The 17,780-nt window shown below is 40.5% G+C and overlaps 1 protein-coding gene across 1 annotated transcript in view; it reads right to left on the reverse strand.

The window, feature by feature from the left end:
• The window catches only part of LOC145399862 (transient receptor potential cation channel subfamily A member 1-like), a 78,464-nt gene that overhangs the window by 37,884 nt on the left and 22,800 nt on the right, over window positions 1-17,780 (reverse strand). The window contains exon 5 of the mRNA XM_080272442.1: window positions 13,061-13,337. Within this exon, the coding sequence (XP_080128568.1) occupies window positions 13,061-13,337 (277 nt within the window). The remainder of the gene's footprint in view (window positions 1-13,060; window positions 13,338-17,780) is intronic.

Raw genomic sequence — 17,780 nt, forward strand, 5'->3', positions numbered from 1 at the left:
ATCTAAATATGCTTGTGGATGATGCAAAAGATCAAAGGAAAATTATTAACTCAGATTCTTGCAAACAGTTGCAAGAGGAATTTAACAAGCTTCATGAATGGAGCAATAAATGGCAAATCGAATTTACTGTGGACAAGTGTCATATAATTATATTTGGTAAAAGTGAGAAAAGACCAGCTTGGGATTGTACATTAAGAAGATCAACCCTACACATATTAGAAAAAGAGAAGGACCTAGGAGTAATTATCAGTAACAGACTATCTCCAGATGACCATATTAGTGAGAAGGTCCGTAACATGTACTGTATACACTGCTTACTAATATGAGAACAGCATTCACATATATAAAATAATAAAGACATGCTGAGAAAGATAATAACATCATTCATCAGACCAACCCTGGAATATGCATCAGTAGTATGGAATCCTCATCTCAAAAGAACATAGATAAGATTGAAAAAGTACAAAGGGTAGCTACAAGATGGATTCCAACCTTAAGGGATCTAAGCTATGAAGAAAGATTAGAAAAACTGAGTCTACCAACACTACAGGAGAGAAGGAAAAGAGGAGACATGATTATACTATAGAAATGCATCTCAGGGAAAAAGAAAATAAACATTAATGAATATATAACCTATGGGGAAGCATCAGCAAGAGGACATTGCAAAAAAAATACATAAAAGAGAGGCGATAAAGACGTAAGGAAATTAAATTTCCCACACAGGGCAACTGATCAGTGGAATGCACTACCGAATGAAGCAGTGTGTGCCAAACTATCCACATATTTAAGGATACGTATGATAAAAATGGTTCAATGCACGGGACAGTACAAGCTTAACTCATTCCTGTAAAGATACAATTAGGTAAGAACACACACACACACACACACACAGATAGATTGATAATTACCATCAGCCATTGCAAGTTCATTGCTAAACAATGACCTCTCCCATCCTTCTCCACGAATACCTTAACATAGCCAATCTCTGTCACGTTTTGTTTGCAAACCTCTCTATCTCATCTCTCCAACTCCTGTCCGACCTTTTTCTGCTTATGGTGTCTTGGAGTCCAGTCAGTCAGCCTCTTGCTCTGTCAGTTATCCCTTGTTCTAGCTACATTATCTGCCCACCTCCACTTCTGTTCCTTTATAACATCTACAATGTCTTTGATTTTAGTCTGCTCTTTCACCCTAGTTCATCTTTTCCTGTTTCTTAAAGATGATCTTTCCATTGCTCTTTCAGAATGCATTAATTCATTTTCCATTGATTTTGTCAGTTTCCAGGTCTCACAACTGTATGTCATAGCTGGAATTATACATTCGTTATACGCGGCACTTTTAATTTCATACATATTGGCAAACTTCTGTTCATGACGTCTCTATGTTTACCAACAAATTTCCATCCAATTGTAATGTGTCTTTTTATTTTGCTATCATGGTCTTTCTTTAGTTTTAGTATATGCCCCAAATAATTGTACTCCTCGGCTTCTTGAAGAATTTCTCAGCTTATTCTGATGATGCTCTTTGGTGTATTCAGATTAAATGTTGTTTTCCTCCGGTTCATCTGTAGCTCTACCTTGAGACTTTTTTTTTTCTTTAGGTCATTTAAAATTTCTTACAATGTCTCTGCTGTTTTCCTAGAGATTAGGACAATGTCACTGCAAATCTTAATTTGTTTAGGTTTTCTCCATCTATGTTCATTCCTTTGTTCTCCCAGTCTAGTTTTCTGGATATACTTTCTAGGGATACTGTTATTAATTTCAGTGGAATTGTATCTCCCTGATGCACGCCCTTCTTAATCTTAATTTTGTCCGAGTCTTTTTGTAATTTAACTGTAGCATGGAGGAAGTTGAGAGACGGGAGAGAGAGTTATAATATGTAGAGAGGAAGAGAAAGATGAAAAGATTAGTAAGAGAAAGTAAGAAGAGGGTGGATGAGGAATTTGGAAGGAATTTGAGTGTAAAGTGCAGGTAACGTAAGAAAATGTTCTGGAAGGAGGTAAAGAGAGTTGGACAGGGTGATAAAGAAATTAGTATGGGAAAGAAAGATGGTAGGTTGATAGTGAAGAAGGGAGAAAAAGTGAGCAGCTGAAGAGAACACTTTAAGAAACTGTTAAACATAGAGAATGAATGTAATGCGAGTATAAGTGACCAGAGAATGGCTGGGAGTGGGAGGGTGGTAAGAAGGGAGGAAGAGGTCAGTAGGACAGAAGTAGTGGAAGCAATGAAAAAAGTCAAAATGAGGAAAGCCCAAAGAATTAATGGAGTGCGTGGTGAAATGATGAAACATGGGGGAGAGATACTGGCAGAATAGATGATGGAAGATGTGTAGATTGGCCTGGGAGGAAGGTAGAGTCCCGGAGAATTGGAAGTCAGGTATAATTATTCCCCTGTTTAGAAAGGAAAAGGGGAAAACGAAGCATGTGGTAATCATGGGAACGTTTGTCTTCTTCATGTAATAGGCAAAGGATATGATAGGATACGTATCGACAGAGTTAGGGAAATAACAGAAATTAGTTGGAGAAGAACAGGGAAGTTATAGGAAAGGAAGAGGATGTGTAGATCAGATGTTTATCTAGGTCTTTAATGAAAAAGTTTCTAGAGAAGGGAAAGAATTTACGTGCAGCCTTCAAGGACTTGGATTTAGCATATGACAAAGTGGATAGACATGGAATGTGGAAAATACTAGGAATTATCGAGTAAATGAGAAGTTGTTGAATGCACAGAAGAGTATTTATGAGGGTGCAGTACGTATGCATAGTGAACTGAGTGAATTTTTCTACCTGAATGTTGGACTGAAACAGGGATGTGTCATGTCTCCATGGTTGTACTGAGTGAATTTTTCTACCTGAATGTTGGACTGAAACAGGGATGTGTCATGTCTCCATGGTTGTTCAATCTGTAAATGGATGGGGTTATAAAAGAGATACAAGTTAGAGCAGTAGATGTTGGAGCGGCCCTATAATGAGAGAGGATAAAGTTTGGAAACTTTCGGTATTGTTGTTTGCAGATAAGACTGTATTCTTAAGTGAAGACGAGGGGGAACTGCATGGTTTTGTGAATGAGTTTGGGAGAATGTGTAAGAAACTGAATCTAAAGGTGAAAGTAGGGAAGTGTAAATTTATGGTCTTCGAGAGGAATGAAGTCGCTGAATGTACAGTGAGGCTGGATGATAAGGAAATGGAAAATGTGCATGTACTTAAGTTCTTGGGAATGTGTGATGAGTAAGGATGGAAGTTTTGAGGACAAAGTACTTGAAAGAGTACAAAAATGAAGAAAGGTGGCTGGTTCTTTGAAAACGGTGATAAGAAATGGGGAAGTGGGCATGTAAGTAGAAAAGTCACTGTGAGACAGTATTGTGTTACCAACTCTAACCTATGGATGTGAAGCTTGGACCCTGTTGGAAGGACACAAAGTCAAGAGTGAGAGCAGTGGAAATGAGTTATCTATCTTCCGCTGGAAAAATAATAAATATGTTATTATGAAATAACATCGAAAGTACTGTACGTACATCTCACAGAGCATAATGTGAACTGGCTAGGGAATGTCTCGTATATAACAGTGATATTCATCTACGGCGGGCATTTTTGTCCATTACCATGCTGCTACATGGACCCTCTTGTTTAATGCTTATCGTACACATTGCAACCCATGCTGAAGCAGTGCTAGAAGGGCACAACAGATAACATGTGACTCCAACAGCAGAGAAACGACAGAAGAGACATGATGACAATATACTAAAGCCAGGCAGAAAAGTACAAGTGACGTAGTGTTTAAACTCAAAGAAAAACAAATGGTGCCAGGCACAACAAACCTCGCCTGACAGCAGTTATCTTATTTTCAACCGTTTTCAAGATATAGCCCTCTGGAAATCCATGCTCTTGCATCTGACCTTTCAATTGTACATATCTCTATCTTCAGCCAGTTTCGAGTTATAGCCCTCAGAATATCTGTGACCTTATGCTCTTGCATCTGACCTTTCAATTGTACATATCTCTATCTTCAGCCAGTTTCGAGTTATAGCCCTCAGAATATCTGTGACCTTGAGTTTGACCTTTCAAATTAATTAAAGGTCAAAGGTCATGGTACCAATTAAACACCCATATGGGACTGCCACATGCTGACAATAGTAAATGTCTGTATCTTCAACCAGTTTCGAGTTGTAGTTCCTGATAAACCGTGCCCCTGAGTTTGATCTTTCAGGGTCACTTAGGGTCAAAGGTTATGGTACCAATTAAAAGTCCATATGCGGCTTCCTATATGGTGATAATAGCAAATATCTATCTCCGACCAGTTTCGAGTTATAGTTCCCTGAATATCCGTGAAATTAAGCTTGACCTTTCAAGGTTACTCAAGGTCAAAGGTCTTGGTGCCAAATGAAAGCCCATATGGGAGTTCCTGTACGCTGATAATAGTAAATATCTATGTCTTCAACCCTCTGAAAATTCGTGACTTTGATTTTAACCTTTCAGGGTCACTCAATTACCTCCAAAATTCAATCACTTCCTTTTCGGACCAGTGGCGACATATCCTGAATATTTCATGTAATTTCATTCAGCTGTTTTCCTGTAATGTTACTAACAAAGAAAGAAACAAACAAACTAAACCAAAAACAATACCTTGCCGGACTCAGTCCGAGCATGATAAAAATACACTGAGCTACGAACTTTGGCAAGCTCTTCCAAGATCGCACATGACCAGTGATAAAATCAACAGGTACTAGAAGCCATCTCATGATGGGATCTCACCACAAGCGTGCCGGAAAGTTTTTCTTCAGCACATAATTTTGCATCTCCATTTCTGATTGTGTCCCACAATCTGGCCACACTAAGAGGTGGTACTACTACTCTGTGACCAGGTTGTATTAAGAACAACTCTGCCATCGTATTCCCTGCGTGTCGTAAAAGGCGACTAAAAGGGGCTGGGTGAGGGGACTAGGGACCCCCTCCTCTGCTTTTTAGTTCCTAAAAAGAGACAGGCCATAGAAAGGAATGGGGGACTGAGTTATTTCAGTACCCTGAAGATTGGGTCTATGAATGTGCGTGGATGTAGTACGATTGAAGCTAAAAGGGAGGAGATTGGGAAAATGTTTGTGAGAAGAAAGTTGGATGTGTTTTCTTTGAGTGAAACGAAGATGAAAGGGAAGGGTGAGTCTATGTTTGGAAGTGTGACTGGAAGATTGTCAGGTGCAGATAGAGGAAAGGCAAGAGTAGGTGTGGCCTTGTTAATGAGCCCGGACGTGCAGCAGTGTGTGCCTGAATGAAAGGAAGTGTCATAAAAAATGATATGGGTGAAAGCGAAATCTGAACATGAGTTGTGGGTATTTGTGAATGCATATGGTCCTGGTAGCAAAAAGGATGGAGAAGAGAGGGAGTCTTTCTGGAATGATGTTGATGAGTGCCTGCAGAGTTTTAGAGCAAATGTGAATGTGGTACTGATAGGAGATCTGAATGCCAGAGTCGGAAATGTAGCACCTGAAGGTGTAGTTGGTATGCATGGTGTGCCTGGAAGAAATGAAAATGGGGAATGAATGATAGAGATGTGCGTTGAGCGAGAGATGGTGACTGGAAATACCTTTTGAGAGGGAAGATATTTATAAGTATACATGGGTGAGACAGGAGGGTGGAAGGTTTGTTGATAAAGCACTGATGGACTATGTGGTTGTGTCCAGGAATGTAATAGGAAGATTGTTGGATGTGAGAGTTTTGAAAGGGGAGGGTGGAGGTATGTCTGACCACTACCTGGTGGAGGGAAAGTTAAGAGTAGGTAAGAGATGGATGAGAGCTAGGAGAGTTAGGTGTGGCAGGGAGGTTTTGTAAGTGAGTGATTTGGATAAAACAGAGAAAATGATAAAGTATCAGGAGAGATTGAAAGATGGGTGGAACGCTGTGAAAGATCAGGAGCATGGCAGTGTGGAGGAGGAATGGCAGTTGTTTAACGGTGCTGTGGTGGGGCATGCGGAGGAGGTGTACGGTGTGAGACGAGTGGGTGGTGGTGTAAAAAAGCGAAGTGAATGGTGGTGTGAGGAAGTAAGTATGGGTGTGGCTGAGAAGAGACGTACATACAGTATGAAGTGTGGCTGCAGAGGAAGAATGAGGTGTCATATGAGAGGTCTAAGGAAAAGAGGAATAGGGCGAGAAGGGTTGTGCATGATGCTAAAGTGGAAGCAGATGAGAGGTGGGGTAGGTGGCTGAGAATTTTCAACAGAATAAGAAAATGTTTTGGATGGAGGTGAAAGGGGTGCGAAAGGGAGAGTCTGGGAAGGAGGAGCGAGTAAAAGCAGAGGTTGGAAAGATGTTAACTGAGATGGATGCAGTAAGGAAGAGATGGGCAGAGTATTTTGAAAGACTGTTAAATGTAGAGGAGGAAAGAGAGGCTGAGATTGTGACAGATGGAAGGGTGCAAGGAATAAATGAGGCCGTGCGTTATGAATGTATAAACAGATTTTGGATAAACCAATTAGTGTAATACAAAACACCTGTTTTCCAAGTGCGACAGAATTTTCACTCAAAGTTCATGATCACAAAACCATTCAGGAAATAGTTGTTAATGGACATAAAAACATCAAATTATAGCATAATATAGTGCACAGATTAAAAGCATGGAAAAGTCACTTGGAGTAACTCTTGTCCGACGAGAATTACGCACGAGGCAAAACTGGGCCTTCGCATTACCACCAACAGTATGCGCTGGAGACGCTGAAAATAGCACGTAGCCACAAGAGTTTATGGGTTAATGAGAAACAATATTGACCTTATTCAACATGTCAGAGTATTGACAAAATTTACTTAATAATCTGGTACATAAACTATAATTATATTCACAGTGATTGTTAGATGATAACAATAGGTAATAATGTATATAGCAAGTGGATTGGCGGTGACCCACTGCGTCGTTGTCACTTGGTACAAACTCGCCCGCCCTGGCTGGCTGTCACCCACCCTCAACTCACAAATCGATTTCACTGTTGTATTTTGGAGGACTTACAACCTCATGTCTAGTTCGAAATTGTACCAAGCAACATACCTGGGATACAAAAGGAGGGTTAAAATAGTGATATAACATGAAGACTCATGATTGGTTTGAGTGGCACTTGGTACAAACTCGCACGCGGGGCCTCAAATGTGTTGGGAGAGCTGAATGATTCTTTGATCACGATGGAGGAAGTTCAGGAAGCAGTAAAGGAGATGAAAACAGGGAAAGCTGCAGGTATGGATGGGTGTGCTGTGGAATGCCTGAAAGGTGGTAGAGAGACTATTGTTGACTGGTTAGTAAGATCGTTGAATGTGTGTTATGTGAGAGATATGGTGCAAATTGACGAGGTAAGTGCTTGTGTGGTCCCGTTGTATAAAGGTAAGGGTGATAAGTATGAATGTACTAGCTTTAGGGGTAGAAGTCTGTTGCGTGTTTAGGTAAGGTGAATGATAGAGTATTAATTGAGTTAGTGAGGATACAGAGGGAGTGACTGGTGATGAGCAGAGTGGCTTTTGGAGAGGGAGGGGATGTGTGGATCAGGTGTTTGCTGTGAGACAGGTGTGTGAAAAGTATTTAGTGAAAGGTGAGGATTTGTTTTGAGTGTATGATACTATTGATAGGGAGGCTTTGTGAATTGGTTTAAGATTGTATGGACTTGATGGTAGGTTGCTAAGAGGAGTGATAAGTTCTTATGTAAACAGTGGAGCGTGTGTATAAGTGGGAAATAATGTGATTGATTGGTTTCCCATGGGAGTGAGGCTGCGGCAGGGATGTGTGATATCACCGTGGTTGTTTAATATTTATATGGATGGTGTTGTAAGGGAATGCATTAGTGTTAGGTGGAGGTCTGAGTCGGGTGAATGTTGATGGCAGAGAGTGGAATCTGAAGCAGCTGCTGTTTGCGGATTATACTGCACTGGTGGCTGATTCAGCGGAGAGCTTGAGACTGTTGGCAAAGGAGTTTGGAAGGGTGTGTGAAAGGAGGAAATTGAAAGTAAATGAGAATAACAGCAAAGTGATGAAGTGTACGAAGTTGGTAGATGGCTGGAGGATGAATATAGTTTTGAATGGTGATTTGTTTGAGAAGGAAAAGTGTTTTAAGTATTTAGGGTCACATGTTGCTGTAGATGGAAGAATAGATGTAGAAGTGAAGTTTAGAATGAATAAAGTAGAAAAGGTGCTGGGAGAATGAAAAAAGGTGTTTAGATGTCATTTGCTTAAAATGAATGTAAAAAGAAGGTTGTATGAGGGTGTTGTAGTACCGACTGCGTTATATGGGGCTGAAACATGGAATATGGGTGTAGCAGAGAGGAAAAGTTTGAATGTAATGGAGATGAGGTGTCTGAGGAGTATGTGTGGAGTGATGCATATGGATCAAGTGAGAAACGACGAAGTGCGAAGGAGAACTGGAGTTGATCGGGAGATGGCTGGTAGAGTTGAGCAGAGTGTGTTGCGATGGTTTGGGCATATGGAGAGAATGGATAATGAGCAACTGGTGAAAAAGATAACTATGGTCCTTAAAATTTATCCAGATCGTTTGGGCGTTGTCCTTCACGGGAGTTCCCCTTCAAACGATGCTGCCGAATCTGTACCAAAACACACCTCTCTGTCTCATGTCAGCTATTTACTACTTCTAAATGAAATCTATTTACGGTATATATATATATATATATATATATATATATATAGATATATATATATATATATATATATATATATATATATAATTCTCTAATATGGCTATATATTGTAAGAAAATGCCTATTGTTTTTAATAATAACAATGACTTTTTATAAGTACCTCAACACTTGGCAACATTGCTTTCCAACGGTGTCACGCTTGTAGGTGAGTCAGTGAGGGTAGGTCAGGTGTCAATCCGCAGGTCACTTTCTCTGACCGCCATTAAAAGATAAGCTCCTACCCCTACAACTCGCCCTCGTCTGCTCCCCAGTCGAGAATAAGAACTTATTTACAGTGTAAATAAGTATTTTTTATAAGAGAAGGCAAACAGGGGACCTATAATTGATCCCTCAAAAGCTGTTGCTCAAACAGCAAAGGCCACCAACGTGAGTGAAGTAACAGTCAGGCGAATTTGCTCTTCCTTCAATCAAGCCTGCATTACACAAAAGTCACCAGAACAAACTATAATAATTCATAAAACCGTATAGACTTTTTATAGAAATAAATCACCATAAACTGTAGATTTTATATGCAGAGAGAGAGAGAGAGAGAGAGACAGACAGACAGACAGACAGACAGACGAAATCTGGAGGCTTTTCCTCAAATTCTAATAATTCATAAAACCGTATAGACTTTTTATAGAAATAAATCTCCATAAAATGTTGATTTTATATGCAGTGAGAGAGAGAGAGAGAGAGAGAGAGAGAGAGAGAGCTGGGAGGGAGGGTTAACTCCATGGAGGTAGGATGGAGGTAGGATTAAGGGGGAGGAGGCGCGCGGTCCAGAAAGTGAAGTCAGATCCGCCATCTTGGAATTGGCAAGAAGCAGCAGGTGTCCTCCGCACCCAGCCGCTATTACTAAGTTAGTTACTTCAGTGTTGGCTTATTGTAACCAAAAGGACATATTCCCCACCTTAACTAGTCATATGTATGACACAGACCCTCAGGTAAACCACCTGCATCTGTTAGTTAAGGCAGTTGCCGAGACATATTTGCAGGTACGGTTTTAGTGGCCAATATATACAAACTATATTTAGGATTAATGATTGTATAATAATGTACTTATAACTATGTACTTTACAGTAGACTAATAAATCAGGTATTATTAGGTGTACAATGAATATTTATTATCCACAACATATATGAAAAAAAAAAAATCAGGGCTCTCCTTATTTCAAAATCGATTACTAAAACATTTCTATTTCTATTATGTAGATCATTACACTGAAAATACTTTTTTTTTTTTTTTTTTTTGCGTGGGTACTTGTTTTCATATATTATAATTGAATATCAATATGCAAGGTACTTGAAATAAAAAAAAATGTGTTAGTATAAAAGGAAAAAAATGGTTGTAGTACGTTAACATATAACGAAACAATTGATACTACGGGTTGGCGCGGCGCGGCCTTTCTGCCAGTCCTGGGCGTTGGCCAGAGCGGGGCAGACTGGCTTCACTTTCCCTAGACACCTCACCCCGCGCGCGCCGCCTCCCCTTTATCCTACCTCAATGGTTAACTCTTGTCTCTAATCCGACAATTGGCTAGGTAGAAACTGTGGCATCGTCGCATGTAGGGGAAGTCCCGTGAGGGACAAAGCCTAAATGATCTGGATAAATTGGAAGGACCATAAATCTGATGTGCGAAGTGCGAGGCTGAGAGGAAGACCATGAATAGGTTGGATGGAGAGTGTGAAGAGAGCGTTGGATACGAGAGGGATGTCTTTTGAGCAAGGAAGAGTGGCTGTGATTGATACAAATGACTGGAGAGAAATTGTGAATGAATAAATGATGACAGCCCTGAGGGGATATTCTGCCACATTTGGTCTGATCAGCTGATCATGTCAGGTGTGGGTAAGGTGTTGGGTCCATTATGATGTGGCAGAGGTAAACCAGTTCTGCAGTCGGGCCCTGCTGCGGATGTCACTGATTGCACTGAGCAGTTGACCCTCATGCGGTGTGGTGTGGTGAGGATGTGTCCCTTCTCCCCTTGGGGCTAAGATGCGAATGAATGTGTTTGTGTGGATGAGTAAATTGGGAGTGTGTCGTCCTGTCTTGGCTATCTCCCTTTCCTTAGGGGAAGCAGCCTAGGTATATAGATATAGGTAGATAGATTTCTGATCTGATGCAAATTCAGAATGTAAAACACCCACAAACAAAGCCAGCCAGCCAACCTCACAACTGGAAACATTACCACTCCACTCAATTCGCAACACATGTGGGAAGCAAGTGGAGTGATAATGTTTTCAGTTGTGTGTGGGTAAACAAGATATCTCGCGAACGGCTTAAGCTATCAACATGAAACTTTCAGGGTATCAAGATATGGCCAAAATCTTGGACGAGTTCGAAAATGGGCACTCGGGGTCAAGGCAAGCCAGCTAACCTCACAATTGAAAACATTACCATTCCCCTCGCTTCGAAAATGCGGGTGGTAAAAATTATGGAGGAGACTAATGTTTCCACAGGCCATTATTATTCTTGATAATAATGTCGAATGTAAAATTTTGAGATGGTATTGCCATGTGGACTCATGGAGTGAATGAAGAATTAGATAATGACTGGTGGAGTATACAGTATGTGAATGAGTCGGAGGAAGATGCAGAGACTAAGGATGAGGTGGAGCGATATGGTGGAGAAATATGATAAGAGCGTTGTGAGATGAAAGTAAGGCTGCCTGAAGCTGGAGGACATGGCGACGTGGAGAAAATTTATTCATTCCCATGAACTTCAGGGTTAAAGCATTTTACTAGAGACGGACAGACTTCCTCGTCACCTTGCTATATGGCGTGTTATGAGTAAAATGATCTTTGGTATTATAAAAAAAAAAAGACTTACATTATACTATGAAATGATTGTTAAGGTGTAGGGAGGGAAAAAGTGCATAAACAAGAGATGAATAAAACATTGAAACCAGGCAGCATTTAGAAAGGGAGGAGATTCTGCACTTACCTAACGATAGCAACAAATGCAATGTACTGATGAGTACAGAATTCTGAATCTCCTCCATCTGAAATGCTCACTTGTTTCTGTGCTTTAATTCATCTCTTGTTTCTGCACTTTTCCAACTCAGATCTCAACAATCAATTTAGAATAAAATATTTATTTTTAGTTTCTGTTTTTATGATAACTAGCTTCCAAATAATCATTAGCCATAGTATAAAGGGACTTTTAACTGTATGATAATCGCTACCACGATTAATGATACACTTTACCTAAAATGCTTATGTGGAATGGGGAAACACGAATTCGTGGACCTGAATACATTCTGAGAATAGATATGATACTAGTGAAAGTTTTTTGGTTATAACCCACATACTGTAGCTCTAATGCTATTCCTCGTATGAAAAGAAATACCCCAGATGTGAAAAAGCGTTTTAATGTGTATTTGGTTCTTGGACGATCTTTTATTTGGGAGTAATTACGTACAAAGAAAGAAAGAATGCAGATGAATAAAATCTGTAATTAATGGGACCCAATTTTGTGACTCCAAGAACGTTTTCCGGAACTTTTTGCGTATCTTTGGAATTATATGGCGAAGGTCTTTTACTCTAAATGCGTAAAACTGGGCTCCATGTTCGTTTCGTGCACGTGCCCCTATACTTTATATACGGGACGCCATTATGAACTTACGCCATCCCTACATAATACGCATTACCCCGACAGCTGGTATGTTATCGTTCGTTGACCTGATACTTGAGATTTTTACCCTTTTGCAGAGTATTTCCTGTATCTTATTCGAATGAATATTCGAAAAGACAATACTACAGATGAATATCATTTCTATATCATACCACCTAACGAGCACCATTTTCTAGTGTAAATGTCTTGTTACAGCTCAGTGAATGAGCTATACAACCTTCCTATTGAACTTCTTGTGACTGTCACTGTATTCCTGTGTTGTTGTTTGACAGAAAAAAAAAAAAAACTTCAGCTTTATGTGCCTTCCATACCACTTTGTCTTTTTACTGGCACTATGTTCCAGCATGAAATTTTGCTACAGATCAGGGAAGACTGCTGTAGGTCAATGCTGTGGCTCTATATTCTTTCCATTACACTTCCTTGTGATATGCAACATAATGAAAAGGCTGTGTTACAGCTCAACTGTCAAGATGAATAGATGGCAATTCAGGTTATGTTAAGTGGACCGATTATGTTTGTGGAATCAAGAATCACAAATAGAAACTGTGACAGTTATGTCACCATGTTCAACGTTTTGTTTTACACAAAAGTCAGTTATTACAGAAAATTGCCTATGGAAAATCTGTTCCAGTGTGTATACTACATATAAAAGTGATTCATTAGTTCCCCAATTTACTATGTCATTGGTATGGAAAAAGTCGTGTTATTTTGCAATATGTCACCAAAATATAACCAGAGCATATTATAATATACTGTATACAGTCCACGTCACTTACTTGACATAGTAAATGAAGCACCCTAGCAGGACAACTGAGATGGTCTGTAAAATTAATGCAACCTCCACTACTCTCCTTGCATAGCGCCACCACTTGTGGTTGAGCCACGCCTCCACCAGAGGGTGCTGAAGAAGCCTCCGGCGTCTGTGATAAATCATGATGGTCACGGGGTGGACTTTCTTCCACTCAAGCCCGTCTGACCTCAGTTCCTCTGCCTCAACACGGAGCTTAGCTATCCTATCACCGTTGTCAAGGCTTTCTTCAAAAGGACTGCTTCCTGCAAAAAAATGTAACATATGAACAAAACAGATGTTCATTTTTAATTACTTGAGGAAAACAATGAGTGCTTCCCTAACTTTACAAAAATGTGTATATAAAAAACGTGAACTAGCATATATATGGCTAAATATGCAGTTTAAAACTTCCCCTGGGCAGCTATGTTTTCCATATATATACTCGTGTATATATATATATATATATATATATATATATATATATATATATATATATATATATATATATATATATTGCCAAGGGAAAAAAATAATCCAATTTTCATTGGAATAATGTGACTAATTTCAGGATAACACATGCCATCATGAAACCTACCCAGTTAAACTAAGCTCTTTCAATCTATCTATCTATTGCCAGACGCCTTAATCCCGTAAAAGGTGGCCACAAACAAATCGCCTCCATGTCGCCGTCCCCCGCCATTTCACTGCCCTGCTCCCAGCTCACACCCCCTTCCCTCATATACCTCTCCACTCCATCCCTTCATCACATACCTTGGCCTTACTATCGATAAATGCTCAAAGCAGTGTGAAAGCATTAACATATAAGTGGTAAAAAAAAGTATCGATAACTGAATAGCGAGCCTACAGTAAAGAACGAATTCTATGTATGCACAGTTGGAGAAATTTCCGCGCGGGACACTGTGTAGATGGCAGCAGCAGCGACAGACAGAAATGATCTGGTAACAGTGCTGGGGGTGAAGCAGGGGGTGGGAGTTGCGGGGAAGGTGAGTGATGGGGGAGAGGGGGGTGGTGGTGGGGGTAGGTGAGTGTTAGGGAGAAGTTAAGTAGCCAGTAATTGTGTCAACAAACTCTGCGTAGATAATCATTCCAATACGATTTTTCTATTAATAATAAAAAGTAGTGGCAACAAGCTGCTAATGATGGTTCAGTATTTGATGGAATAAGTTCAATACCCATGCAAACAGCTATCGCCAATACCTAACCTTATCCTTCGCCTCCGTTATTCCGTCCCCTCATAGGAAAGCTTTCTATTGCTGACCGAGAATTTACAAATATTTAGAAATGATTTCTACTGCATCTCATGCAAGTTGCTTAACAAAGTCACTGTAATTTTCATTGCAACTTGTATTGAATACCGAATCTAATATCCTGTAATAGTCCATTTTATATTTGTATGAGTCAATTACTGTTAGGGCCGAATGCTGGCAGACTAAGGAAAATACATCCTTGAGACTGACGGTGTAATTTGTTATCCTTTCATAGTCGTACAGGCACTTACCCTGCTTACGGATGAATGAGCCAGGCCTTCATACCAGGCTATAAATTTAGGCATACTCCAGTCAACACTTTCTTAGGGCCAATCCCTCAAATATTAATAGGCCTATATAACTTTATGCTCATGTGCATACGTATGTGATTATACGAGTATTAAACGTGCAAAATCTCTCTCTCTCTCTCTCTCTCTCTCTCTCTCTCTCTCTCTCTCTCTCTCTCTCTCTCTCTCTCTCTCTCTAGCAGTAGATTACCTTACAGTCAAACAGGTAACCTTTCGGTTGGCCGGAATAAGATACAATCAGTCTATTTTTCAGTTGTCATCTGAAGTGAATACGGACATAATGTCGCTATTAATGATGATGATATATTTGACAAAATACACACGACACACACAAAATTACCAGCAATGTGAAAGACTTGTATTGCTACAAACTGTGCATGCACCTAACGTTTTACAAAATATTCGTAATGCAATATCTACAAACGTGCTAGCAGAAGTGGTCGCCCCGTCCACACAATTGTTCTAACCACACACACACACACACACACACACATACACACACACACACACACACACACACACACACACACACACACACACACACACACACACAACGCTAATGACTGACCTGAAAAGGTCTAGGTCTGGTTTATGCTAAAAATTAGTTTGTGGCAAACGGCCAACATGTGCTTACGATTTAGGAAATATATCAAATTCACACTGACAGCTAACAAAGATGCATTTGTCTTAAAATCTGACATACTTTAATGCCTTTTGGGGTAAAAAATACTAATGGTTGGCTGAAACAACGAAGAATTTGAATATTAGGTATATACTTTATCTTCCATACACTACAAATATACGTTACAATTAAGGATGTTTGAGCAACTTTTCTAAGACGTATCTGAGGTAAACGTCTGATATTAGTCTCTGTTAGCCTACAATAGGGATGTTATAGATACCGAAGAGGGGCGAGTCATTATATAGGGTTACGTGTTGGTGATGTCTGTGTGTTTATAACAGCCTTGCATGATCATTGAATTGGCCATTTCTCATCATGTCATGAACCATCACCTTACAGCTTGTTGCTACTTCGTGTGTTCCCCTATCATAAAAAGACATTCATTCAAAATAAAAGCAAATTATGTTACGACACTAAATGGTTACTAAGTCTCTCCCTAACACTCCGCTACCCACACTCCCATCCCTCCCAGCACACAGCTACTCCCACTACCACCCATCCCTCACGTCCCACCCCTCCCACCACGAAGCTACCCCCATTATCCCCCAAACCCTCACCTACCCCGCACGTCCCATCCCTCCTTTACCCCCAACACTGTTCTATCTATCTATCTATTGCCAGACGCCTTAATCCCGTACGGGGTGGCCACAAACAAATCGTCTCCACGTCGCCCTGTCCCCTGCCATTTCACTGCCCTGCTCCCAACTCACACACCCCTCTTAAATACCTCTCCACTCCATCCCTCCATCTCATCCTCGGCCTCCTCCTCCCTCTCCCCCTCCTCCACCTCACTCACACACTCCTCGTCAGTCTCTCACCCTCCATCCTCTCCGCATGGCCAAACCACCTCAGTGTGTTCCTCCTAACGCTTCCTATCAGAAACACATCCACACAACAACGCTCCTTTATATCCTCATTTGTCAGCCTCTCTCCATGCGACTCCACAGGCTGCTCTTTAATAACATTTCCACTGCTCTCACTCTTGACTTGTGTCCTTCCAACAACGTCCAAGCTTCACTTCCATACGCTAGAGTTGGTATCACAATACTGTCATGTAGTAACTTTTTCACTTCCATGCTCACTTCCCTGTTCATTATCACTGCTTTCAAGAAACCAGCAACCTTTCTTCCTTGTTATACCCTTTCAAGCACTTCATCCTCCAAATTTCCATCCTTACTCATCGCACTACCCAAATACTTAAACGTACTCACATTTTCCATTTCCTCACCATCCAACCTCACTGTACATTCACTGACTTCACCTCTCTCAAAGACCATCACTTTACCCTTCCCTACATTCACCTTTAGATTCCGTTTCTTCCACACTCTCCCAAACTCATCCACCAAGCCTTGCAGCTCCCCTTCGTCTTCACTTAACAACATAGTATCATCTGCAAACAACAGTACAGGGAGTTTCCAAACATTACCCTCTCTCACTTGGGCCACTCCAACATCCACTGCCCTACCTTGCATCTCTTTTATTACCCCATCCATTTACAGATTGAACAACCATGGAGACATGACATATCCCTGTTTCAACCCAACCTTCAAAGAGAAAAATTCACTCAGTTCATCCTCGACACGCACTGCAGCCTTAGCACCATCATACATACTCTTCACACCTACTCCATATATTCGTATTCTTAATACTTTCCACAATCCTTGTCTATCCACCCTGTCATACGCTTTCTCCAAATTCGTGAAGGCCGTATACAACTTCTTTCCCTTCTCTAGAAACTTTTCCACTAAAGATCTAAGAATGAATATCTGATCTACACAACCTCTTCCCTTCCTAAAGCCTCCCTGTTCTTCTCCAACTAATTCCACTGTTATTCCCCTAACTCTGTCAATAAGTATCCTACCATACACTTTTTCTATTACACTAAGAAGACAAATGCCCCTATGATTACCACACACTTCTTTTTCCCCTTTTCCTTTGTACAAGGGAATAATTATACCTGACATCCAATCCTCCGGGACTCTACCTTCCTCCCAGGCCAATCTGCACATCTTCCACCTCCATTCTACTACCATCTCTCCCTCATGCTTCATCATTTCACCATACACTCAATTAATTCTTTGGGCTCTCCCCAGTTTGACTTTCTTCATTGCTTCCACAACTTCTATCCTACTGATTTCTTCCTGTCTTCTCACCTCCTTCCTTCTCCCGGCCATTCTCCAGCAACTTATACTCGCATTACTTCCATTCTATGTTCAACAATTCCTTAAAGTGTTCTCTCCATCTGCTCACTTTTTCTCCCTTCCCCACTAGTAATCTACATTTTTATCTTTCACTCCCCTACTAATTTCACCGCCACCCTGTTTTACTCTCTTCACCTCCTTCCAGAACATTTTCTTACAGTCCCTCCACTTTACACTCAAATTCCTTCCAAATTCCTCATCCATTCTCTTCCTACTTTCTCTTACTAATATTTTCACCTCTCTCTTC

Source organism: Coenobita brevimanus, chromosome 50, assembly GCF_032717465.1.
Source record: "Coenobita brevimanus isolate Jiangsu-jjx chromosome 50, ASM3271746v2, whole genome shotgun sequence".
NCBI lineage: Eukaryota > Metazoa > Arthropoda > Malacostraca > Decapoda > Coenobitidae > Coenobita > Coenobita brevimanus.